Raw genomic sequence first — 27,632 nt, 5'->3', positions numbered from 1 at the left:
TAGTGTGGCGAGCGCAGCGAGCCACCGAGCCCAAAGCGTGGCGAGCGCAGCGAGCCCCGCGAGGGGTCGCGTATAACTTCACAGGTATACGCGTCCCCTCGCCACACTATTCTATTCTCAACTCCACGCCGACGTGGATAGTAGGGGAATGAAAAGGTCGGAGGACGCGCACCGCCGCCCCTCGTGGGCTCGCTGCGCTCGCCACGCTTCGGGATGGCGTCTATCGTGGGGTGGGGTGTACGCCGTGACATTTGGGGGGGTTGGGAATATTTTACATTGAATCCAATGTAAAATCGGGTCCCAGGGACCCGATTTAGATTTCATTAAAAAAAAAAAATCGGGTCCAAAATCGGTCGGTCGCGTCGATCGCATCGCATGCGACCAAATCGCATGCGATGCGATCGACCCGATTTTTCCGACACGACCACCCCGATGCAAATCGGGGTGGCCGTGCTAGGAAACAAGTACCAAAAGTTTGATTATTTTATTGCATTTTTTGGTACTTCTTTCCTAGCAAGGCCACAATCGCGGGCATCGGGTGTCATTTTTAGTGGTATACGACGCAACCGACGCGATGCCCCCGATTTTCCCATTGAAATGCATTGAAAAAAGTCAATATCGCGTCGGTCGCGGCTAAAAAAGGCTTAAATGGTCCAGACGCGATGCCCCCGATTTCCCCATAGGGAACAATGTTAAATGCCTCAATTTACTCGCGATGCCCCCGATTTCCCATAGGAATCAATGTTAAATGGCTCAATTGACCCAAATCATCATAGGAAACAATGGTAAATGGGCTAGAAAACCCAAAAATCACCCCTGAACAGTGAAATGTCCCCCCAAAAGTAGTTGACGCCACCCCACGATCAACGCCAACCCGAAGCATGGCGAGCGCAGCGAGCCCGCGAGGGGCGGCGGTACGCGTCCTCCGACCTTTTCATACCCCCACTATCCACGTCGGCGTGGAGTTGAGAATAGATTAGTGTGGCGAGCGCAGCGAGTCACCGAGCCCGAAGCGTGGCGAGCGCAGCGAGCCCCGCGAGGGGACGCAGATACCTTCACAGGTAAACGCGTCCCTTTGCGGGCTTCACAGGTATCCGCGTCCGCTCGCCACGCTTCGGGCTCGGTGGCTCGCTACGCTCGCCACACTATTTTATTCTCAACTCCACGCCGACGTGGATAGTGGGGGTATGAAAAGGTTGGAGGACGCGTACCGCCGCCACGCTTCGGGTTCGCTGCGCTCGCCACGCTTCGGGTTCGCGTTGATCGTGGGGTGGCGTCAACTACTTTTGGGGGGACATTTCAGTGTTCAGCGGTTTTCTGGCCCATTTCCCATTGTTCCCTATGATGATTTGGGTCAATTGAGCCATTTAACATTGATTCCTATGGTAAATCGGGGGCATCGCGGCTAAATTGAGGTATTTAACATTGTTCCCTATGGGAAAATCGCGGGCATCGCGTCGGTACTATCGCACCCGATTTTTTAGTGCATGCGATGGCCGCGATGCCCCCAATTTTTCCTCACGATGCCCACGATCAACATCTTTGTGGCCGTGCTAGGAAACAAGTACCCATTTTTTTATATAATAAATCGCTGCTCAATTATGAATTAGGAATATTCTGTTCATGTGCATCTTTTGTGTCCTATGTTTTAAGCTCTGTATCTTCCATTTAACAAAATAGATACACAATCACATAAGACCCTTACCAAAACAACAGTTAATGTTTTTGCAGTATGCGTGTAAAATCTTACATTTAATATGCTGCATTGAAAATGTTTACCCATTAGGATCCGATTTGAACTATGAACCAGGACTACGGAGAGGTGTAAGAGGTAAATTATTATTTGTACTTACCTCATTTTTGAGGGCTGATAGAATATATTCTCTCTCAGAGTCGGAGATCGTACGGTGGGTTTGTGGGGTATCACTGACTAGTAACAACCACATTATAAACCACAAGACACCAAGCGCTCCTGTGTACGAAGAGAAAGTAATTAAATTAAATCATCCAAAAGCTAAAAACAAAGTACATCAAATGTAAAACCATCCTGATGTCTGAACATAATGTATGTGCTTGAGGATTCATGGAATATTAACATGATGAGAAACATCTTGTGACTTTATAAGAGTGGCAATATAATAACTGAACCTACATTAAACCTATAGTATATTTAAAAAGTCCTCCTTGATAAAAGACACAGGAGTGTCCAAAACGCGTTGGGTGGCTGTACTAGGACCCAGGAGGAAAGAAGGACGGGACTTTCATTCAGCTTATGCAGTGGGCCATCCCCGGGGTTTTCACGATCTATTCCCACTCTTGCCTGTCTGTGAGCCTGCCGGGTTCTCCATCACATCCGTTCACCATTTTATGAATAAGAGTGAGTGACTCCAGGAGACAGTGGTGAGAGCCTGGACTGGGAGTGCATCTCCGTTTAAGTTATCCCTATTGGAGAAGCGGAGCCGCATGCCAATCCTAATGGTGTGTACACACGGTGAGATTCCCTTGCTATTCGACTGCTATACAATCTTTGCTAACTCTGTACTTTTTACATACAATTTATGCTATCTACTTTAGATTTGCACTATATAGTCATTGCTGCCCTGTCTATCTGGGTTTCGATTTGTGCTGTCACGGGAGCGCGCATTGGGATCGCAAGGTAAAAAACCTGTACGATCTGCATACGATTTTGACTATATAGTCAAAATCTCATGCTGGATTGTACCGTGTACACAGCATAAGGGATGTATGGTAGTTATTTTTAAGTCAGCACTGGTGTGAGGATCTATCCCTAAGTGTATCTTAGGATACAAATTGTTTTTGGTGTTGTCATTTACCGTCTTGAGAAGGTCGGTTCTGTGGGTTCAGAACCACACACTAGCAGCTATTGGATTGGACTATTATTGCGCAGGACTATTTAAAAGTTGTACCATCTTTTCTTTTTGATATTTAAAAAGTGTTACTTACCAAACATGTAGAACACATACATCCAGTCCAAGTAGTAACAAATTAAGCCAGACAGAGGAAGGGATACAACTGTTCCAAGCTGTGCCCCTAAAAAGACAAAAAGGTTTAAATATGCTAAGCATACTAATTATAACTTTGTATATCCTATTTATGTATTCTTATTATAGACATTATTGCTCAGACTCCTAGACAGTTTGCTTTGTAACAGACACACCTATTTTACTGAAATATGTGATACATATGTATGTATATATCAGGAGCACATTGAGAGAAGGAAGCCTGTGTACAATCTGTCTGAGCCCCCTCCTCTCAAGGCAGCAGGGCTTCATAGTGCCAGAGTCCAGGTCTCCAGAGAAATGATGAGGCAGCCATTTTCCCAGAGTTTCCTCACATCATTTTCCAAGGGATTTTGCATCACATGTAATGGCACTTCCCCAGCTCTACATTAGGAGATCCATTCTGCAAGTACAGAACAGATCTCTCTGGCTCCCTAAACCCTCTACAGCAGGGGTGTCAAACTCAAATTCATCGGGGGCCACATCAGCAGTTTGGTCACCCTCAAAGGGCCGGTTGTATCTGTAGGTCCCCCTGTATAATTATAATGCCATGACACCACAGGCTGCTCCCCCTTTATAATATAAAATGAATGCCATGACACCACAGGCTGCTCCCCCTGTATAATAATAATGCCATGACACCACAGACTGCTCCCCCTGTATAATATAATAAAAGTAATGCCATGACACATAAATGATTATACAGGAGGAGCAGCCTGTGGTGTCATGGCATTATTATTATTATACACGGGGACACCTCAGGAAACAGCAGATATATTTTTTTTTTTTATTGTGAGTGTGAGCCTCATCCTCACTTACTGTTTCTCCGTCTGTCCTGCAGCTGCTGCGGCTACAGCTTTTCTTCACTGCTTGCTGCGGCCACACTGTCCTCGATTCCCGGTCCAGCTTCCCTGCCTGCTCCTACTTCTCTACAGACCCATGGGCAGGCGGCGTCATCATCATGACTTCCCCACCCAGTGTCTGTCACTGCTGGGCATCAGAGGGAACAGGCGGCCGGGCCCTCCTCCACGTAGCCTTGGAGGCCGACGGCCATGTTTCTGTAGCCGCATACATATGTGCCTACAGGAACATGGCCGCCGACAGTGGAGGAACAGGTAAGGCGGACGTGGACGTGGACGTGGCCCGCAGCACTCCTGTTTTAGACACACTGCCCCTGCGTGCTATCTCCTCGCGCGGGCCACATGACGAGGTCTGGCGGGCCGGATTTGGCCCGCGGGCCTTGTGTTTGACACCCGTGCTCTACAGTAATATGGTGGTCTGACCACCTACATCACCGCACAAATAACGACCCAGAATGCAGTGCGACTGCCATTCTGGAATGCATGAGCTAGGGATTACAATGCGGAGCTAGGAACTCCCCAAAAATACGCATCATTGCGCACTGCATGAGGGGGTTATATGCCCATGGGGTGGTGGCAACCCACTGGGGAGAGCAGTCACTAGTGGGAGAGGCGTAAAATAAATATAAATAATGCTGGAGGGAGGCATTATAATGAAAGTACAGTGTGTGTACCATTATTAGGATTAGAACGGGGTGGGGGTGGGGTTTAAGGCTTGAGAAGCTCTTATAGCTACTAGACCAGGGCTGGGCAATTGCGGCCCTCCAGATGTTGAGGAACTAACATCCCAGCATGCCTTGCATCAGTTTCAGCATGGCCACATAGCAAAACTAATGCAAAGCATCCTGGGATGTGTAGTTCCTCAACATCTGGAGGGCCGCAATTGCCCAGCCCTGGACTAGACGTACCATAGCAGCTTATGTATCCACCAGAGGTACAGGGGGTCACAATACTTTTTAAAAGTTTTACATTTTCCTTTCTTTTATTCTTTTAGGTAACCATAAAAAATTTTTTTTTTAAATAAAATAAAAATCATAAAACAAGGCTAAGACCAATATACTAACCTGCATAGGAAAGACTTAGAAGTCTGCTACGCTCAAGAGGGGGAGCCCAAGATGACCACATTGCGTGCATAGCTGGAAACGTCACGCCCTGTACAGATATTAGCTCAGATTACTTTACTTTAGCTTTACAAAATTGATTACAATGCATAAAACTCTTCATATGATGACGTTCCCTACTGAGTGCACACTGTTCTCTCCTTTCAGTACAGCCCTAAACTATTTTTTTTTAAATTCCAGTAGCATGTCATTCTGGGAAGCATGCAACTTTCATTCATCCATCCATTAAAATACACTATATTGACAAAAGTATTTGGCCACACCTGTTTTGAATTCCAGGTTTTCAGTTACCTGCTGCTGCCACAGCTGTATAAAATTAAGCACCTAGCCATGCAGTCTCCATTTGTATTGTAAAATAAGTTGTTCTGAAGAGCTCATTGACTTCAAGCATGGCATTGTAACTAGATACAACCTTTGCGATATTTGTAAAATGTAATCCCTGCTGGATATTCCACGGTTAAGTGTAAAAGGCCCATACACATTGGGAAACTTTGAGCTGAAAGTCGCTCAAAACAGCATGTTTGAGTGGCTTTCAGCTCAAAGCCACCCAGTGTGTATGGCCCAGCGATGAGTGCTCCCGCATCATCGCCGGGAAAGCCCTTAATTTGCTGGTAATACCAGCAGATGAGTGGCTTTGAGGACGGCTTTGCAAAGCCCCCCCCCGCAAAAGTCACCAACGCTATGCTCAGAAATGAATCATTAATGTAAGCACACACGCAGTGTATGGGAAAACAAATGGAATGGGTTTCACTGACAGAGCAGCTGCATACAAGCCTCATATCACCAAGTCCATTGGCAAGCATCAGATGGAGTGATGCAAAACACAGACACTGGACTGTGGAGCAGTGGAATGTGTTCTGTGGAGTGATGAATCACGCATCTATGTTGTCATATGGGTGAGTCTGGGTTTGGTGGATACCGGGAAACTTTATCTGCCTGACTGCATTATGCCAGTTGTGAAGTTTGGTGGAGTAGAGCTAATGGTATTTGGCCATTTTTTTTAGGGTTTGGGTTAAGCCCCTTATCTTTAGTGAAGTGTAATCTTAATGTTCCAGCATACAAAGATAATATGAACAAGGCTATGCTTCCAACATTGTGGCAACAGTTTGAGGAAGGCCTTTTCAATTCCAACATGACTGTGCCCAAAGCGAGGACTATAAAAACATGCGGACAAATGCAATAGCCTTGAGTTCAGCAGACCTGCGGGTTGCTGGCCAAATGCTGACTTTTTTTTTTAAAAGGGGCATTCATTCACAAGGCATGATGTTTGCCTCATAAATGACTGCCCCTTTAAAAAAAAAAAACTCTGAATTTGTCCATCTTCCGCATGCCGGTCAAACTCAAAGACTATTACATTTGACCAAGGCTTTGAAGAATTTGGTGACGAAAACTTTGACCTCAATACCATCAAGCACCTTTGGGATGAACTGTAATGGAGATTGCGAGCCAGGCCTTCTTGTCTAGCATCAGTGTTTCACCTCACAAATGTTCTACAGAATGAATGGACATTCCCATCAAAATACCCTTAGATCTTGTGGAAAGCCTTCTAAGACTGCTTTCACGTCTCAAAATGAAGATTCGCCCTGGGACTTTGAAATGGTTCGGTCGCGGCGCGAACCTGCATTTTGGGATGTTCACATCCCCACAGCGAACCGGCATTATTGCCGGTTCGCTGACATCATCTGGTGGCGCAGTGGGGAGTCAGCGCGTCATCAGGGGCGGGGGAGGATGCAGCGCTTAGAGCTGGCACTGCTCCAAGCGCTGCCTCCTCCATAGTGTGAAGGGAAACGAGTCGTTTAACCCGTTCACACCGCCAAGCAACATGGCATCGAACCGGTAAGAACTCTGCTTTTTTACTGGTTGCTTTGCAGTGTTGCTACCCGTTTTTGGGACACGGCAACCCCTTTCACATCGCAACTAATTACCAGGTTAAACCGGCTTGTACCCGGTACTTAGTTGTGATGTAAAAAGTGGTATAAGAAGAGTGGATGCTGGGGAACAGGGGGGACCAGCTCCATAATAAAGTATATGTATTTATTCAATAAACAAAGATATCTATAAAAGTAATAATATTGAAGATGGGGGGTAGGTGTTATACACCGGGTGTAAATATCAAAAAGAAAAAAAAGCCAGACAATGCGGATAACTGACCATTCCACTTAGGACATAGCACCAGATGTTCACCTAGAAAGTTATTCTTAAATTGGAGAGGAACTTTCTAGGTGAATATCTGGAAGAAATCATTTTAATCTCATAAATCATTTAACTCAATCTTTATACAAAGCGAAATATACCTTGCTGTGCGTGACCAAACATCTGACTACGTGAGTACTGGAACGCGTTTGAAAGAAAAGAAACCTTTATGTGCTTCAAGAAGTGAGTGGGGTATGCACCTGTTATCAATTGAAGATTTAAAGATACCATTATGTGTTTAGCATAACCACTTATGGAAGTGAGTGGGGGTACGCTTTAACTAATGTCTGGTGGCCTGAAGCAAGGCAACAGATCCATAGTTTGATTAGGTAAGTGTCAGGGACGTGCGGTGAGGTAAATGGATGAGGAGTCCCTGGCAAGTACCAGAGCCAGATTTGCACAGAATATATGATCCATGGGGTACATGCCGGGATTATACACATGTGCAGCAGTATACACTGCTGGAGCATAACATAGATAATGACATTTTACAACAGGGTTTACTCCAGAGTTTTGACTATAAAAATTATTAGAATAATAAAAATAAGATTTTTTTTAATAGATTCTTTGTATTTTTGACACACTTAATAAAAACTCAGAACTCCGGCGTACACCTTAGTATGACAGGAAAGGCTGTGCCTCGCCTGCCTCACCCCACCGCACGCCACTGGTAAGTGTACACTCTGTTTACTTTTTATGACTACGGACCAAGACTTCAGGATTTATCTCTTTGAAGTGACACAGGAGTGAAAAGACAGCAAAGACAGATAAGAGTTTTTAATATCATTTTATCACGATTCCTAGAGGTCACGCCGTGGGAAGTGCACCACACCTATACACAATGTGAATAAGATGCTCAGGGCAAGCCAAATCGTATGAAACAATGTCTATCTAGAAGGGATGTTTGGTGCAACTAAAAGTTTCACTCTTTCACAAGTCATACATTATACATGCTACTTAAATTGAAGAAAACCAGTTACCTCTCCAAGTCCTTCAAGTGCTCGAACCGCTATAAGGTAACCTGCTCCTAAATCTGCAGCTACTGGAGTTAGTAGAGTAAATACTGCAGTGCCCAGGATTCCAAATCCCAGCAATAACTTGCCACCAATTTTACCAGCTATGTATCCACCAGGAACCTGAGTGAGGATGTAACCGTAGAAAAATGAACCAAGTATCCATCCTTGGGTAGATGCATCCCATTCAAACTTCTTTCCCTTGGGAAGAGAGATAAACTGTATGTCATATACATGTCTGCAGTAACAACACCTACTTTACAGCTCTTATTTCACTTGTTTCTACTCTCTCATATAAAGGCCAATAAAGCATTGCATCCAAGTCATCCAAAATAATTGATCTTTATATAGATTTTCGGCACAAGGGGATTTTTGAAAGAACTTACCGTTCGAACCCCTTTCTCTGAGTCCATCCTGGTGACACAGCTAACCTTGGGATGTAGGAGGGTCCACAGGAGCCAAGGCACCTATACTGAAATTCTTCTGGACGCAGGCTCCACCCTTCTGCATCCCACCATGCTTCAGTTCAACTTCTAAAGCACACTAGGATACACAACTCCGTACAATGCCTGACATCTTATATGCACAATCATATAACCATAACATGACACACATGAAGTATGACTTAAGGGCCCCATACATCAGCAATTAATTATGACAATTTTCAGATATGGAGATGATTGCCACAATTAATTTTAGATGTGTGGGCTCCCCCTTTTGGCAATCCCAATCAAAATCGCCAATCGATTGCTTAATCAGGTTTTGAAACAGGTTTAATAATCTGGTATTATCTGCAGATCTTTTTTATATGTGTGGGCATTCCCAATTCGTCTTCTTCATCTATTTACATAATGAACAGCTGAAATGACAATCGATTGGGCAATTTCCAGATATGAAGATGCAATCTTTAGATGGAAAAATCTGCCGATCACTGAAATAAATCTGTAATGTGTGGGCACAGTCAGATAGATTGTAAAATCCATTTATCTGGCCAAAAAAATCCCTGGATCTGGAAATTCATAAATTGTGATTGCTGATGTATGGGGCCCATTACTGAGCGTAAGGGAGGGATTGCTGTGTCACCGGGATGGACTCAGAGAAAGGGGTTCGAATGGTAAGTTCTTACAAAAATCCCCTTTTCTCTTTCGTCCATCCCTGTGACACAGCTAACCTTTGGACGTTCACGAGCCGGTCCTTTGGGAGGGTACGCTCAGACTGACAGTTCTCATCACTGCCCGTCCAAAAGAAGTGTCCTCCAACGCAAACTCATGGAACCTGTAAAATTTGGTAAAGGTGTGAACAGAGGACCAAGTGGCAGCCCTGCACAACTGCTCCGCCGTAGCCCCATGACGCACAGTCCAAGAGGAAGCAACTGACCTGGTGGTATGTGCATTAATTTGAGAAGGAACAGGTCTACCTACCTTGGTGTAAGCAAAGGCAATTACTGACCTTAACCACCTGGCATTAGTCTGCTTAGAAGCAGGCCACCCTCTCTTATGCACATCATACAGAACCAACAACAGATCCGTTTTGTGGATGTCCTTTACCCTTTCCACATAAATTCACAAGGTGCGAACAATGTCCAACTTCCTTAATTTGTCCCTATTTTTTGCACCTTCGGAAGGGGAAAATATCGGGAGCACACTCTCCTGGTTTAAATGAAAGGAAGAAACCACTTTTGGTAAAAACTTAGATGATAATTTGCAGCACCGGCTTACGAGCCCTTAGCGCAGTCTGAATAACTGCGCCAGACAATCCTTTTTTCTTCAGTAAGGAGGTCTCATAAGCCAGGCCATCAAATTGAGCTGAGGTAGGTCCAGGTGCAGAAATGGCCCTTGGCTAAGAAGGTCCTGTCGAAGAGGAAGGGGCCAAGAGTCCGTTGATAATCTCAGAATGTCCGAATACCATGACCTCTTGGGCCAGTCTGTTGCAATCAGAATGGCTTGCACTTGTTAAAACTTCACCCTCTCAGTATCCACGGTATCATTGGGAATGGGGGAAAAATGTTAACCAGGTGAAAGTGCCATGAAACCGTCATGGCATCCACTGCCCAAGCGGCTGGGTCCCTGGTCCGGGAATAAAATTTCGGAACCTGACAGTTGTTCCTGGATACCATTAAATCCACTTCTGGGAGCCCCCAGCGACTCACAATCTCCTGGAATACTTCCGGATTTAATGACCATTCTCCCTCCAGCAGGTCCTCTCTGCTGAGGAAATCTGCCTCTATATTCCGGATCCCCGGAATGAACACAGGAGACAGAACAGGAATGTTGATTTCTGCCCAAATTTAAGCCACCGCCGTGGCGTTGTCTGACTGTACCCTGATCAGGAGGCCCTTCATTCAATCTTCCGCCTGTTGAAGAGTCTTCCAAACCGCTCGAAGTTCCAAGATATTTATTGGCAGTCTGGATTCCTGTTTGGACCACAGGCCCTGCAACCGTAGGTGAAGGGCAACTGCCCCCCAACCCCTGAGACTGGCGCCGGTCGTTATCACCACCTAGTCCCAGGAGCGGAGTGACCGCCCCAGCTGCAACGTCTCTACGTCCATCCACCAGACTAAGGACTCCTTTGTCTCCTGGGATAGAAGTAATCTCTCTTGTTTCATGTTTTTCGCATTCCCTGACCAACAGGAAAGGATGTTTCATTGAAATGTTCTGGAATGAAACCTGGCAAACTGGAGCGTCTTGAAAGTCGCCACGATTTTGCAGAGTAGCTTCACCCCCTGCCAAACAGTAGGATCAGATGCCTGTAGTATCATCAACACCAGCTGACGGATGTCCCTTGCTTTGGACTCCGGTAGAAATACCCGGTATAAGTGAGTGTCCAGAATTACCCCCAGAAACAGCAGTCTCTGCATGGGGATCACATGGGACTTGGGGAGATTTAAACACCATCCCATGTCCTGCAAGAACTGTGACACCACTGTTAGGTGTTCCTGGACTTTTTCCTCTGATTCTGCTTTGAATAGCAGATCGTCTAAGTAGGGAATAATCACTATCCCTCTCAGCCTCAGTGCCACTGCCATGACAGCCATCACCTTTGTGAATACCCTTGGTGCTAATTCCAGACCAAAGGGTAGAGCCTGGAACTGTAAATATGTTCTTTGCATATGGGTATATGAAGATATGCATCCTGAATATCTACGGATGCCAAATATTCCCCTGGCTCTATGCTGCCAAGCACTGAGTGCAGGGAATCCATGTGGAAATGATCCACCCAATGATGCAGATTTAAAGACTTTAAATTTAGTATAGGTCTGACCGACCCGTCTTGTTTGGGAACCAAGAAAAGAATTGAGTAAAAACCCTTCTTGCGTTCCTCCTGAGGAACCGGGACCACAACACCCTTTTTTTATTCCACTTGTCCCGAAACTGCAGGAGACGACCCCCCCCCCCCCCACTCTGAGGCCAGAACGGGGAGCCTCCACCGCGTCATGCAGAGGACTTATCCTCTCCTTTAGACACCTGCTTCTTATCAAAGGCTCCAAATCTGGATTTGGAAGATTTCCCTTTACTGGATGGCAATCTACCTCTTCCCGCCTGACCTTTGCTGGATGCTCCACCCCGAAAGGATGAGCAAAAAGCAGGTTTAAAAACGCCAAATTTTGAACCTGAAGCTTTTGCCGTAGTAGGGAGAAATGTACTCTTTCCCCCTGTAGCTTGCTTTATGATGGACTCCAGTTCGGAACCAAAAAAGTAGCTCCCCTTTACAGGCCAAGGACTCTAGGGATCTCTTTGATTCACTGTCTGCTTCCCAGGCCTTAAGCCAGAGGGCCTGCCTTGCAGACAAAGACGTGGCGGATACCTCAGGCGCCATCTTTGCGCCTTCTTCCCCAGCCTCAGAAATGTACTCTGCAGCACATCTGAGCTTTTCTGCTAAGAGAAACGCCTCGGAATCAGGCCGCAGCTGATCTCCCAAAGCCTCAGCCCACTTAATAATTGCTTTGGCTACCCATGCTAAAGCAATAATGGGGCGGAGTGTATAGTCCACACCTTCAAAAACTGCCTTAAGGCATCCTTCCACTTTTTTGTCTACATGGTCCTTGAAAGCTGCCCCATCCTGGACCGGCAAGGCTGTGGCTTTAGACAATCTAGCCACAGGAGCGTCCACTATCGGGACTTTCTCCCACAACTTTACATGCTGTTCAGGCATGGGGTACATATTCGCAAACCTTTTTGACAGTCACTTTTTTATCTGGAACTTTCCAAGCTTCCCCCAACAAGGAAACCATACCTTCGTCCGAAGGGAATGTAACAGAGGAGGTGTAGCTGAAGGCCGCCTGGAGGAAGGACTTTCAGAAGGTTTTGCAAACTTTTCCGTAAGAGAATTCATCCTATAAATCCCCTATGCAGTGTCCTGTATGACCTGCAATAACTTAGGGTCCCCTTGCGCAGGAGCATTGGATCCCATAGAAGTCTGGGAGGAGGAACTAGGGCCAGGAGACTTTATGAAGTTATCCTTTTGCCTATTAAGAGCCTCAGCCAAGGCATTCCTAGACCTACCAACACAGCAGCCCACGCAGGTTCTTGTTGCTCAGACCTCAGGGCCTGCGCACCACTGGGCACAGATTCACAAGCAGGGCACAAATCCCTTTGATCCATCTGTTCACGTGTTAATTTAAACCCTGCAAAATCTGCAGTCCAATAACATGCCCAGCGCACCCCCCTCCCCCCCCACAGCAGCATCATCATCACATCCGTCAGTCACCTTTAACCCACAGTGTACAATGTTAGGCAAAGCACAGAGCAATGTATAGTGTACTTATCTGCCTGCTCGCTATCAGCGACCTCAGCATCAGTGGGGATAGTGCTTTCCAGGAGAAACTGCACCCTCTATACTTGAAAGAGATAGCCAGGCTTCAGCTCCGCAGTATGGAGAGAAATAGCGCCAGTACACAGAGTAGGAAGAGACCGGGTCTCTGCTTCAGCGGGGTAGGGAGCCAGATTGGCGCCTTTCCCCCTTTAGCCGCTCCCACAAGTGTTTCTCCTCACCTCCAGTGCCTTCCCTTCTCTCTGGGATCACTTGGAGTCATCCAGCTGCGCTAGACACCTGTAATAGACTTCACCTCCCTAGTGGCATTTCAGTCTATAAGCCCTTCCAAGATGGCACCCGTCATCGCAGGAGGTCCTTCCCCCACAGTCCCCTTCTAAGCAAGGAGCCGGATCCAGACGCTCCCAGGGCCCAGGCAAACCTCATCAGAACAGAGGTTAAGCACTGTGCAGTGGGTACAGACAGCGTACTCCGATAGGACGCGCTTCTGTCAGCCTCTGCTGCGCTCTCAGTGTGCAGAGCTTCTATCAGAAGCAGCACACTGGTGAAAAAACTGCACTAAACACAAAGTTAATAAAATAATAAAAACCTAACTATTTCTAGTAAAAATCCAAGAAAACGGCGGCTGCAGCAGCAGCCGATCAGAATAGCACCCACTCCTGTTGGCACCTAAAACAAACTGAAGCATGATGGGATGCAGAAGATAGGAGCCTGCGTCCAGGAGAATTTCAGCATAGCTGCCTTGGCTCCTGCGGACCCTCCTACATCCCAAGGTTAGCTGTGTCACCGGGATAGACGGAAGAGAAATACAGGTTAAAAACATTGAGCAAATCAATGTAAAAAAATAAATAAAAATAAAACAAGGGCTGGTATATAGTAAAGGTGAAACGGTGTCCAAAGCTCTGAAAATGCAGTTTTGCGAATTGTGGCCAAATGTGATGCATTGGATCTTTAGGATGTCGGTACCCAATAGAAGCTTATCTTTTTTCATTTCCTTCCTTCTAATCAGAACCCTTCAGCATCCTCCAAGACATGCACCTCACACTGCGCATGCACAGTAGGTCCTAAACATGGAGGTTTAGCAATCACAAATGACAGATCTTATTGAGAGAGCGGTCCTTTGCAATTCTAATCGCATTTTTAGGAACATACAAGCATTATTTACTCCAGTATGTACCCAATAAGTGGTGGGATGTATTGTGGAGGTGATGAGTAGTACATCTCACCCATGTTGCTTTAGGGCAGTGAGAATCTCTAATACCTTTATGACCTACCGGGTCATTTGATTTTGTGGGGGGGGGGGGGGGTACAACCTCTATTGCTGTCTGCTGTACTGTGCAGACAGCAGTGGAGCCAGGGAGGAGGGGACTGGATGTCTGTATGTATGCCTTGGGGCTAGGGGGGTGCACAGGGGCTGGGGGCTGCCCAGCAGCTTACCTTGGTGTTGGGCTTGGCAATCAGTAGTTTTGGTGCTTGGAGATTATGTCATCTCTAAGCGCCACACCCTGCACCCGTGTGCAGTGTAAACGGTGCTGGCCCAGGAATATTTCAGGTTGGCACCGTGGTGTAAATAGGGAAAATACCGGATCCGACCCAGATTGGAACAGTGTTCCAAATACCGGGTCGGACTAGGGATTTTGGTGTGAAAGTGGTATTATTGGTCTTGCAATCCTGTATCCACTGAAGATCTTTATAGAGATAACCATCATGAACATTGACTCAGTGGTGCGGAGTTCATGCAGGGGTAAACACGACATTGGAAACATAGTAAAAGGAGACCCACATGTCTGACTTATAAAACATGGGTATTGTAACTAAAAGAAAAACAAAACTTAAATTGCAGAATTAAATGATTTTCGATGTATTACGCAGTAACCCATTGAGAGACAGGGAAGGCTCAAGGATGGAAGTCAGTAGACTAAAACTTTGAAATATATGAATAGATAAATGATGTGGGAGTGTTTATTTTTGAAGCTTTTTAAAGGAAAACTCACCAAAAACGAAGCAAATACTTACAGTAGTTAAGAAGGCAGCAAGTAAAAAAAAAAAAAAAAAAAAGGAGCTCTTATTCCCGTGGTTTCCCTGTTATGTTTCCTAGAATGGCCATGTGGCACAGTACACGCCTCTGTAGTTAAAGCTAAATATATGAAGCAATGTATTCAGTGGCGTAACTATAGCCCCGCAGCCCCCGCGGTGGCGGGGAGGCGCTGAGGGGCTTTGGGCGCCGATCTGCGGGGCTATAGTTACTATATTTAACAACCCCCCCTTACCCCTCCGCATGCCGCCGCATTCAGGGTCCCGACTCCCGGCCGCAGCGCAGATCTTGTCCTGGCTCCGTCTCCTCCTGCAACACTCCTAATGAAAAACTATGATGAGAAAATGGCTGCCTTCTAACAGCAGGCAGTTTTTGGGGATGCTAGAGGAGGTGCGGCCTCCTCTAGCATCCTTAAAAACTGCTGTTAGGGGGCAGCCATTTTCTGATGGTCATTATAGAACTACAGGAGAAGACGGAGACGGAGCCGGATGCGGGACCCTGAATGTGGCGGCGGCACGCGGAGGGGTAAGGGGGGTTTTAACTTAACTTGGGAAGGTGAGTGGGAGGGCTAGGGGGCGCACAAATTCTAGCTACGCCGCTGAATGTATTGTATCTTTTTTATAACCAGCTATCTTTAAAAAGTGAAAAAAAAAAAAAAAAAAACTTACCGTGGAATTATGAGGTATTTTGGGAGGCGCAGAGTGATCAGAGCACACATTGGAGCTTCTGTTTTCTTGCTCGCTTGATGTTGAATTTACCATGTACACCAGCGCTACACTTAGATTAACTCGCAGTGCATACAGCATGAAGAAGCCAAGTAACGCCATGACTGCCAGGTTATAGCGAGCAGAGCAGCACACAGGCGCTGAAACACAGAGAGACATCTTTGCATGTGAATATTTCCAGGGCAGAGACTTGCAGCATTATTCATACACAGGGAGAGAAGATGTTTATTCTGACCTTTGTGTTCTATTTACTTAGTGAGCGGATTACTTTTAATGTGTGCACAGTGCAGCTCACACATCCATAAAACGACAGAAATATAACTGAGAAATCAGTGTAAACAAGAGCATATTGCGTAATGCAGAGATAAAAGCACATGTGCACAAAAAAATAATAAAGTAAAACCTTGAATAAGACATCTTCTATATTCCCATATACTGGACCTGAAAACTCTCGAGATGCATACAGCTCCGCACTAGTATTACATGCAGCAAGTTTACATCAGGGCTATTTAAACACAAACGTTTTAGATAAATAGGAAAAACTATATTAAATAATAGGCTTAACTTGAATAAAAATCTCTTTAATATCTTCAGCAGGAACAATATTCTCTTATGTCCTCAAACCCCCCCCCCCACAAAATTAGATGATTGATTGAATAAAGCATCTATTAACTGAATCCACAATCAGCCAGTCACAGTGACTTACTAGTGATGACAACCTGCATACCTCCCAACTGTCCTGCTTATCGCGGGAATGTCCCGGTATTTTGGGACATTCCAGCGTCCCTCCCGCCGTCAGCAGTGTCCCGCGGGTGTGTGTGTGTGTGTCAGTTGGGAGTCCGTGAATAGACATTGTGCACATGCGCACAGCATCTAGGGCGAGATGTACTAAAGGGAAAATGCGGTAAAACCCCCGTTTTACCACATTTTCCTATGTACTAAAACCCGTTCGCAGCGATATCGCAGGGCAGGGTATCGCCACCTTTGGGTGGCGATACCCTATAGAAGCCTATGGGCTTCTTTTCGCCGCCCGCCGCCGCAACCCCGCCGCCTTGCCGACCCCCCCTTTCCCCCCTCCCTTGGGCTTACCTTCTTGCAGGTCCTCCTGGACCCCGGAAGGTAAGTCCTTCCTCCCCCTAGCAACGCAGCCGGACGTCCTTCCGGCTGCAGGGGGGAGGAGGAAGCGCCGGGGACAGCTTGCTTAGCTGTCCCCGGCGTGAAAGCAGCAGAAGCCGGCTGGGAGGTGACGGAGACCCCCCGCAGACCACAGTACAGGTATCGCGGGGGGCCTCCGTCACCGCATCACGATGCCAGCCGCATATGTTAGTACATATGCGGCGGCATCGCGGCGGGGGGGCGCGAAGGGCGGCGATGTATTTTAATACATCCCGCCCTTATTCTTGCAGACAGAGGGGCTGGGGGCTGGCCAGCAGCTCACAGAGCTGCTGTGCATGCCCCCACCGCAGCAAAAAACAGGGACGTGGCCTCGCAGTAGCGCTGCGATTATAGGTCACTCCCCCTTTCTGATAGGCCACGCCCCAAAAAAAATTGGCGCGCACCCTGTCCCTCCTCTGTGTCTACAAAGTTGGGAGGTATGAACCTGTGATCATCATCATCATCATCATCAGTGTGTATCTGCACCAGATGTACGGTAACCATTTGCATGTCCTTGCCACCTCTCAAAGCATAACAAAGCACAAGTTATGCTTTTGTTGTGGGCTTAGGCAGTAAAGATTTGTGTATGTTATGCAAATATACGTATACCCAACTCACCACAATCTTCATAAATTATAAACATAAACACACTACTGGTCTATGTATTCTTTATTAAAAAAATAAAATAAAATAAAAAAAAAACGGTACTCTTTACCTAGAACGGCGCCCATCGCGGTGATCGCGACATCGCGGGCAGCACATAAACGGCCGCGACGCGATGCCCGCGATCACCGCGATTTTCCCATAGGGAACAATGTTAAAAAGCCTAATTGACCGCGATTTTGCATTCAATGCCTCAATGCCCGCGATTTTCCCATAGGAATTAATGTTAAATGGTCTAGAGAGCCCAAATAGCCCCAATTAACCCTTAAATGTCCCCCAAATTTTTGTACGCCACCCCACGATCCACGCCAACCCGAAGCGTGGCGAGCGCAGCGAGCCCGCGAGGGGCGGCGGTACGCGTCCTCCGACCTTTTCATGCCCTACTATCCACGTCGGCGTGGAGTTGAGAATAGAATAGTGTGGCGAGCGCAGCGAGCCACCGAGCTCGAAGCGTGGCGAGCGCAGCGAGCCCCGCGAGGGGACGCGGATACCTTCACAGGTAAACGCGTCCCCTCGCGGACTTCACAGGTGTCCGTGGCGACGCGGACACCTGTGAAGCCCGCGAAGGGACGCGTTTACCTGTGAAGGTATCCGCGTCCCCTCGCGGGGCTCGCTGCGCTCGCCACGCTTCGGGCTCGGTGGCTCGCTGCGCTCGCCACACTATTCTATTCTCAACTCCACGCCGACGTGGATAGTAGGGCATGAAAAGGTCGGAGGACGCGTACCGCCGCCCCTCGCGGGCTCGCTGCGCTCGCCACGCTTCGGGTTGGCGTGGATCGTGGGGTGGCGTACAAAAATTGGGGGGACATTTAAGGGTTAATTGGGGCTATTTGGGCTCTGTAGCCCATTTAACATTGATTCCTATGGGAAAATCGCGGGCATTGAGGCATTTTACAGTAAAATCGCGGTCAATCAGGCTTTTTAACATTGTTCCCTATGGGAAAATCGCGGTAATCGCGGGTACCCGATTTTGATGTACCCGCGATTTACCCGCGATGCCCGCGATTACCGCGATTTTTTACCCCCGACGCCCGCGATTCTGATCGCGGGCGCCGTTCTAGGTAAAGAGTACCAAAAAAACACATCCTGCATAATAAAAGCCTCACCTCTATAGGGGGGGGGGGCGATTAAATTGTTTTGCACACCGGAGCCCACTAGATTGTGCCTGAGCAATTCAAGTGTTGCTCTGTTCAGGTGCGCACAGCCGTCAGCGCTGTCATTACGGTTACATTGTTCAGTCATTTTGATGGGCTAGTAATTGTTTTACATAAACTAAGCTATTTTTGTCAATGCTCTCAAAATCACTCTCTCAAATTAAGGCAGGTGAATACAATACAAAATACCATACCAGAATATATTTTACAATTTACAGACTACTATGGCTATGGGAGGTGAGGTTTAGGGCTAAAATACTTACCAGGATTTGTCTGGATTTTGCGCGTCGGGACGACACTGACGTACACAACCCGAATGACACATGAAACAAGCATTTATAATATACCTTATACATATACTTCCGCTACAAATTTACCTAATCAAAAATTCTATAACACTTTCAAGGGCTGTAGCACCTGTCTTCATCCAGTGTTAGAAAATAAATAAATATATTTTCTTGCCCTAACTAGTGTCTAAATAAAAAAAGATATGGGGTGAAATGTAATAGGATGAGAGATTCAGAAAGTGAGAGATTTGGTAAGAAATCTCCAGTTTTTTTAAAGCAGCAATCATTTACAATTCAACATCAAACTGGTTTTGCAGTGTAAATGATTGCTGCTTTAAAAAAACTGGAGATTTCTTACCAAATCTCTCACTTTCTGAATCTCTCATCCTATTACATTTCACCCATGGTGGTCAATCAAATTAGGTGTGACTTGGGTCCTGCCAGCAGTTCTCATGGCGAGTCACACTGCAAATTACATTTTCCATTTTCCAATTCCAAACTCACTTGGCTTTTTCAGAAGAAATGCACATTTTTTGGTGAACCAACTGTCCAGGTTTTCAGCACAGATGGGTGAATCAAATTGACTGAGGTACCAATAAATCCACCTGTGGCCAAGCATGGATGTACTTAAAAAATGGCCCGCTGGGGTGCGTTTGGGAACCTCTGGTTGAGGCACTCTATTTGAAAATGATCACATCCCATTGTTAACAAAAAGATGTACCATATGGGGTGTACACATGGGCCCATCCAGCGGCCATCGATACCGATTTGCCGGCCAGGTGGGAGGCAGGGACTGCGGGAGGATGTTGTGCGCGGGGAGGGGGGCTACATTGAGCAGCATGGCAATGCTTTCGATCTAGCAGATCGAAGCAAAAATAAACTTGCCTGCCGAGTCTATTTGCATCGAACGCAGCTATCACTGTGTGATTCAGTGTCATTTTTAATTCGATTTGAACTATATAGTCCAAATCGAATCGAACATGACACTGAATTGCATAGTGTGTACACAGCATAAGACAAGCAGACTGTCTTCGGTTAGCAACATTAGAATGGTGCATCATTGGGGCTGATGAGAAAGGAAACTCAGTAAGTATGCTACCTGACCTACAAAACTAGAGGCAGCAAAATACACAGGAGACTGGAGAAAGAGCAGCTTTATAGACCATACTGGGGTTGTTATGGCCAACTTAGAAGTGACTTATTACCCTATTGTAGTGGTTCTCAAACTTTTTTCAATCACGGCACCCCCTAAGTACTTCAAGGTACCCCTAGCCCAAACGTTTCTAATTGAGAAAATAAGAAATAATTATTAACATAAGTAAACTGTGTTTATATCTATTGCTTAGTGTCAGTTATGTGATGGGGACAGGATTAACTTCTGTTTGTCCACAATTTGCCTATTACATTGGTCATAAAATAATTTTAATGGGTCATGGATCACCAATCCAGGGCACCCCTGCAAGTCCTGCAAGGCACTGCCCTATTGTTTGAGCTGTCCAGAAGTACTAAGGGCCAGATGCACTAGGCTTCAAATGTGATAAAATGGAGAGTGATAAACAAACAACCAATCAGCTCCTGCCTGGCATTTTTCAAACACAGTCTGTGACATGGCAGGTAGGAGCTGATTGGCTGGCTGTTTATCACTCTACATTTGATCACTTTTGAAGCTTAGTGCATCTGGCCCTATACCTTTTTATATGCCACAAAAAGTAGGAAGGGAAGTAAATAAATGCCTTTCCCAAAAGCACCCTTAAGAAATTTGCTCTTGTAGCTCTTCGCCCATCCCAGCAGCTCTCCGTATTTATATTGTTACAGGTCGAGTATTCCTTATCTGGATATCCGTAATCCAAATTATTACAAGAACCATAGTTTCTGGAATGTTTTTTTGGTACTTATGTAGTATCTGGGCTGCCGATTTTGTGATTGTATGCCTTACCTTAAGGCATACAATCAGATGCGATGCGATTCGATGCGATTTTGCATAGGATTCAATGTTAAGAAGGTCCTGTTCATTTCCCCACTATCCAAGTGGGCATAGAGCTGATTTTATATAGCGTGGCGAGCGCAGCGAGCCACCGAGCCCGAAGCGTGGCGAGGGGACGCATATTTCTTAAAAAGTATTCTGTGTCCGCTCGCCACAGGTTTATATCCAACTCCATGCCCACTTGGATAGTGGGGAAAGGAAAAGGACCCCTTTTTCCCATTGAATTCTATGTTAAAATGGACTCAGACCATTTTAACATTGAATCCTATGGAAAAATCTTGACCATCGCATCGCATACGATTTGGCCGCATGCGATGCGATCTCTAAATCGGACGCCCAGATACTACATAAGTACCGTTTTTTTTTGCTAAAATCAATACTGGGGACATGATCTGTAACTGGCACTAAATATGTGCAAGAAAATGATTTGCTTAGCATTGAAATTCAAGTGTCTGAGATAGTACACGCACAAATATATTATATAATGTGTGTGTGTTTGTGTGTGTGTATTTCATGTGTTTATACAACATAAATGCATTTTATGTTCACACATGGGTCCAGTCCTCAAGATACCTCATTGAAATATAAAAATATTTGCAAATACGAAATAATCCGTTATCCAAAATGCTTCTGGTCCCGAGTATTTTGGGTAAGGGATACTTAACCTGTATAACTTGAAAATAAATAAAGAGGTGATTAAAAATAAAAAAGGGAGTTTCAGGAGGAGGAGGCGGCACATTTTGTAGCGCATTCTTCAATTAGTAGTACCTCTTTCTGCCAGAAAAGGGATTTAAGATGAGCAAATTGGCAGAGGTCAGGGAATTGTTGGACTATACTTGCGGTCTATACAAAAAATATATATCAGGGGTGGCCAACCGGTCAGAGGTAAAGAGCCAAAAAATATCGGTAGTCAAGCTAAAGAGCCGACATCATGCGCACGCCGAAGGCGAAAGCGCCAAAAAAAGGGGCGTAGTCTATTTTGACCCCTTGGGTGGGTGTGATACAAATATGCCTCCAATAGTGCAGTGCCATATATACATATGCCCCAAATAGTGCCAGATACACATATTCCCCCCACACGGTGCCAGGTATGCCCCTACGGTGCCAGAAAGCTGGTATGCCCCCACAGGGCTAAAAAGCTGGTATGCCCCCACAGTGCCACAAACTGCTATGCCCCCACAGTGCCACAGACTGCTATGCCCCCACAGTGCCACAGACTGCTATGCCCCCACAGTGCAAATTTCCCAGCAGCAGCACTCACCATTGTTGCTGCTGCTGCCGGGCGGGGAGAGGACAGTCTGGCGTCCCCCTGCAGTCCTGTCATGTCACTGAGGGGAGGAGAGCACAGCACAGGACACTGCGCATCTCCTTCCCCCTCACTTCCCTGTGACTGGGCTGTCCACCAATCAAAGCTCGCTGGCCGGCTCCTGATTGGCTGCTGGCCTGCGAGCTCTAATTAGCGGACGGCCCAGTCACAAGGATGCACAGTAAGGGGTAGGAGAGATGCGCGATGCGCACTCTCCTCCCCTCAGAAGGAGAAGGGATTCAGGGAACCGGCAGCAGGGGGTACTGGGACGGACGGTGGGCGGCGGGCAGCAGGAGCCACACTTTACAAGGGGGAGAGCCGCATGAGGCTCAAGAGCCACAGGTTGGCCACCACTGATATATATATATATTCATATGTTCAGAAATGACAACAGAACAATGAAAAAAATTAAATAAAGCTTGTGTGAACAGTGCACGAGAAACAAACAAGCTGACTAAACAGATTGAAGTCAACAAAGCATATTTTTCTTCTTTAGCATTAAAAGCATCCGTCTCTCCCATGTCAGTGATCCCTACATAAGTGGTCAATATTCCCAAAGTTTAATAGACTCATCTGTTATCTGCCTTTTATAGCTCATCTGTTTTAATAGGGTCAAAGCAGAAATTGCTGATGCTAGATCAGGGCTCGACAAAACCCGGGAGCCAGGTCGCCACGGCTACCAGATTCTGCTTCCTGGCGACCAGATTTTACCAGGGTGGAAGCAGAATCTGCTCACATCGGCGGCAGCGATGGCCGACTCCCGTCTTCCCCTCCTGTCACACAGACCAGTGCCTGCAGTGCCTGACCCGTCTCCCACCTCCTGTTACACCAGCCGCCCGCAGTGTCTGACCCCCGCCTCCCCCTTCTGTTCAGAGCAGCGGCAACGCGGTGCCCGACCCCTGCCTCCCCCTGCTGTCACACCAGCGGCAGTGTGGCTGGGCAGTCTCCCTCTCCTGTTACATCAGTGCTCACAGTTCCTGTTCAGAGCAGTGGCAGCACGGTGCCCAACCCCCGCCTTACCCTGCTGTCACACTAGCAGCAGCATGGCCGGGTACAGTTTCGCCCTCCTGTCACACCAGACGCCCGCAGCACCTGACCCCCTCCTCCCCCTCCTGTCAGAGGAGCAGCAGCGTGGACAGTCAGAGTCTCCCCCTCCTGTCAAACCAGCCGCCGGCAGTTCCTTAACCCCTCCTCCCCCTCTTGTCAGAGCAGCGACAGCGTGGTGCCTGACCCCTGCCTCCCCCTCCTGTCAGACCAGTGGCTACCTACTTCTCATGCAGGGGCTCCACCAACTGCCAAAAGTCCACCATCGGGATGCAGGTCTTTCCTTGCTTCTTGCTGCTGGACAAGTGGGGCTGCATGGCTTCCAGCATGCAACCCCTGGCATCAAGCATCAAACCCCATAGCAATGAGCATGTAGGGTAAGCTCCACTTATGTGGGATAATATGTAATAACCATTACTGCGTGTCGTATTATATGTAATTGGCAGTACAGTGTTTGGTAGAACATGTAATGGGCATTATGGCAAGTGCAAATTTTGTGTGCACTGTCCCTCATTAGTTTATCTGGCTCTTAAATTTTCATTTTGGCTCCTAGATTTTAAATAAATTTGTCGAGCCCTGTGCTATATAACATCTAAAGACCACACCATAAATGTGCATAAATGGAACACAATATGACCAAAACTTTGTCTATCTAATGAACAACCTCCTTCACTTCTCACTTTAGGTGAGCTGTACTCACAAGAACAGAAGGACTGTCTTCTACCATAGATTAGGTGTGAAAAAAATTGGTACTTGTGTATTATCACGGCGTCCAAGTTTGTTAAGTATGGCACCGTAGGGAAATCGCATCGCATTGCATGGGCCATTGTAACGGCCGTGCGATGCGATCCGATTTTCCTATGTAATTTATTCACTGCTCTCTTAGCCCCAGGGGATCGCATCGCATCACATCGCATCTCCCGCATATATAGGGTGTACGATGCCCATACATTACCTATACAATTATATCATTGTATGACATACAATCAGGTTTTAGGCACCCCCCCCCCCCACACACACACACTATCCACGCCACCCTGAAGTGTGGCGAGCGCAGCGAGCCCTGCGAGGGGCGGCGGAAGGTGCCCTCCGACCTTTTCATACCCCTACTATCCACGTCGGCGTGGAGTTGATGTTATATAGTGTGGTGAGCGCAGCGAGCCACCGAGCCTGAAGCGTGGTGGTGTGGAGTGCCTAAAACCTCATTGTATGTCATTATTGTATACCTAATGGCATTGTACACCCTATACAATATAAATAAAAGAGCACTGAATACATTACATAGGAAAATCGCATCGCACTTACAATGGCCCATGCGATGCGATGCGATTTCCCTACGCAGAATAGCCCAATAAGCAAATAGCTTAGTGGGCGCTGTAATAATACACAAGTACCAAGAAATTAATTTTAAATTATACAGTATATGACATTCAGGTTAAGTCTTCTGTATCCGAAATTCAAAATATTCTGAAATCCAAACAATTTTGATCACGACAAAGTGACATATTTTCTTTGTTATTGTTCAAGGGACACAAACTTAGTTTCACATACAAAATGATTAAACAAATTCTATAAAAAGGTGTGTATAAGGTGTATATGAAATTTAAATGCATTCTGTGTTTAGACTTGGCTCTCATCGTCAAGATCTCATTATAGTATGCAATTATTACAAAATATGGAAAATCTGAAATACAAATACTTCTGGTCCCAAGAATTTTGTATATAGGAAACTCATCGGATACAAATGTCTTGGAACCAGTGGCAAACCTATGGCTGCACCTAGGGCTGCAGACCCCCCAGGTAAAAATCCACCACTGTCTGAAGCCAGTCTGTGAGACTACACTAAGTTCACTGTGACTGGCAGTGCCTACCTATTGGAAGTCTGACCTGTCAGTCACCAAGGCAGTCCCATTGGGAGGTGTTCCTTTCCTCCTGTATGCCTCACTATGGGCTGCCACCATAAAATCCAGAGTACCTACGTTAGTACTGCTCATGCACTGGTCCCTTTGCCTGTCATCTGTATTGTACAGGCGCTGGGACCGTGATTTCCCTTCTATGGGCTGTTGCCGAAAGAAGCTGGCTGCATGAGCAGTAGAGAGGTCGGTAATGCGAATGCACCAGTCCCGGTGCCTGTCATCATAGTACAGCCGCCGGGTATGCTGCACCTGTGGCGGGAACCAGGAGAAGCAGCGGCAGGGGGTGAGTGCCTGCATCGTGTCCAGCGGCAGCCCCCCTCCTACCATAAGGCACAAGCTGCCACTGCTTGGAACACCTCACTTCCTACAAGAGACAATGGAGGGGGGGGGGGGGGGGGGTGTATCCAATTATCCCCAAATAAGCACATAGGTGTTTTTGGTCATCACAGGGGCTGCCATGGAGGCAATTGGATACTGCCAACTTACTATAATTAAGACACATTAAACTGCAAACATCCTAGCTGTGAAACAGTGCACACCACACAATTTGCCTTTTTTTAGCCTTTTTAAACGGGAAGAGCTGCAGTGGGAAAGCTTCAGAGTGCTTTACCCGGTTAAAAATACCGGGTTTTTTTAAACGGGTAAAAAGCAGAGTTTTACCCATTTAAAAGCTGTTTTTCGGCAGTAGGAAAGGGGTACCCCTTTTACACGTTAAAAAAAAACCGGCATGGGGTCCCCTCCCCCCCACTGCCATAACCAGCACCAGGCTGTAAGAGCCGGGGCTGATTTTTTTAAAACCAGCCCCAGGCTCCAGGTCAGGGGCTGGTTCCCAAAATAACCCGCCATTGCCCACCCACTCTGCCATGCTTAGTGGCTGGGTCCGACAGTCCCCTGCGCGTCCGGAAATGGCTCAGGCTCACTGCTGCCGGCTCTCGCCCATTGGCTACTCTACACACACACACACAGTCAATTGGCTGCTGTATATCCAGCAGCTGAGCGGCACGCAGATCCTCACTGCGCTCAGACAGTCACAGTGTGTGAGCCGGGGAGAGACTGACGGAGACACTGTGCTAATCACTGTACTAATAAGTGCCTCCTTCCCTCCGGGTCCTCCGTACAGTGAGCAGTCCAGAGTGCTTAAAAAAATATTAAGGTGGGCTACAGTTAAATTTTTATGAAATATATAAATAACAATGTATATACATATATGATTACATTAAAATAGGGGGAGCACAAAAATGTTGTGCCTAGGGGCGGCCTGACACCTAAATTCGCCCCTGGGTCACTGGGGACAGCACCAGGCTTCAGCCTGGTCAGGTAAGTCCTGGAGGGGGGGGGCCTTAATTGGGGGGGGTCCCTTCTCCCCCAGGGCCCCTGGCCAGGCTGACCGGTCAGAGGGCTGAATGCTTTGGCCGGGGGGACTTGTATAAAAAGTCTCCCCCCGGCTGTGGCATTAGCCTGGCTGGTTTGGCCTGGGGCTGGTTCTTAAAATACGGGGGACCCCTAGTCATTTTGTCCCCCGTATTTTGGGAACCAGCCCCGGACCTGGAGCCTGGGGCTGGTTTTAAAAAAAATCAGCGAAGCCCTATTTGTCGGGTTTCCTGACTTTTTAATACCAGCCGCGGCTCTTTCAGCCTGGTGCTGGTTACCGTTTTTTTTTTTTTTTTTTTTTTAATTCCACACCCCCCCCCCCCTCATTTTTACTATAGTTTAAATGGGTTTTTAAAACGGGTAAGTGTGAACGTGCCAAAAATGCCTTTTAAACGGTAATTTACCGTTTAAAAGCTGCAGTGGGAAAGGGTCTTTATGGCTCTTCCCCGTTTAAAGACCCATTTAAAAAAAACGGGTCGGTACTCTTTACTTAGTTGGGCGCCCGTCGCGGTCATCGCGGGTACATTTATGTCTGGCCGCGACGCAACCGACGCGATGCCCGCGATTTCCCATTGAAACCCATGTTAAACATGGAAATCGTGTCGGTCGCGTCGCGGCCGGCCATAAATGTACCCGCGATGCGATGCTCCCGATTTACCATAGGAATCAATGTTAAAAGGCGCGATGGACCCGATTTTACTGTTAAATGGCTCAATGGACCCGATTTGGCCATAGGAATCAATGTTAAATGGGCCACAGAGCCCATTAACCCTTAAATGTCCCCCCAAATTTTTAACGCCACCCCACGATCCACGCCAACCCGAAGCGTGGCGAGCGCAGCGAGCCCGCGAGGGGCGGCGGTACGCGTCCTCCGACCTTTTCATGCCCTACTATCCACTAGGGCGTGGAGTGAGAATATAAAAGTGTGGCGAGCGCAGCGAGCCACCGAGCCCGAAGCGTGGCGAGCGCAGCGAGCCCCGCGAGGGGACGCGGATACCTTCACAGTTATACGCGT

The 27,632-nt window shown here is 47.0% G+C and overlaps 1 protein-coding gene across 1 annotated transcript in view; it reads right to left on the bottom strand.

The window, feature by feature from the left end:
- SLC17A5 (solute carrier family 17 member 5) overlaps positions 1–27,632 on the bottom strand; it is a 79,953-nt gene that overhangs the window by 46,655 nt on the left and 5,666 nt on the right. Inside the window, exons 2-6 of the mRNA XM_083177202.1 lie at positions 15,681–15,877; positions 8,175–8,408; positions 4,945–5,032; positions 2,965–3,051; positions 1,854–1,972 (exon numbers count right to left, since the gene is read on the bottom strand). Coding sequence (XP_083033328.1) covers positions 1,854–1,972; positions 2,965–3,051; positions 4,945–5,032; positions 8,175–8,408; positions 15,681–15,877 — 725 coding nt within the window. The remainder of the gene's footprint in view (positions 1–1,853; positions 1,973–2,964; positions 3,052–4,944; positions 5,033–8,174; positions 8,409–15,680; positions 15,878–27,632) is intronic.

The sequence above is a fragment of the Crinia signifera genome, chromosome 3 (genome assembly GCF_055691185.1).
Source record: "Crinia signifera chromosome 3, ASM5569118v1, whole genome shotgun sequence".
NCBI lineage: Eukaryota > Metazoa > Chordata > Amphibia > Anura > Myobatrachidae > Crinia > Crinia signifera.
This window is presented reverse-complemented; position numbering and strand designations above follow the sequence as displayed.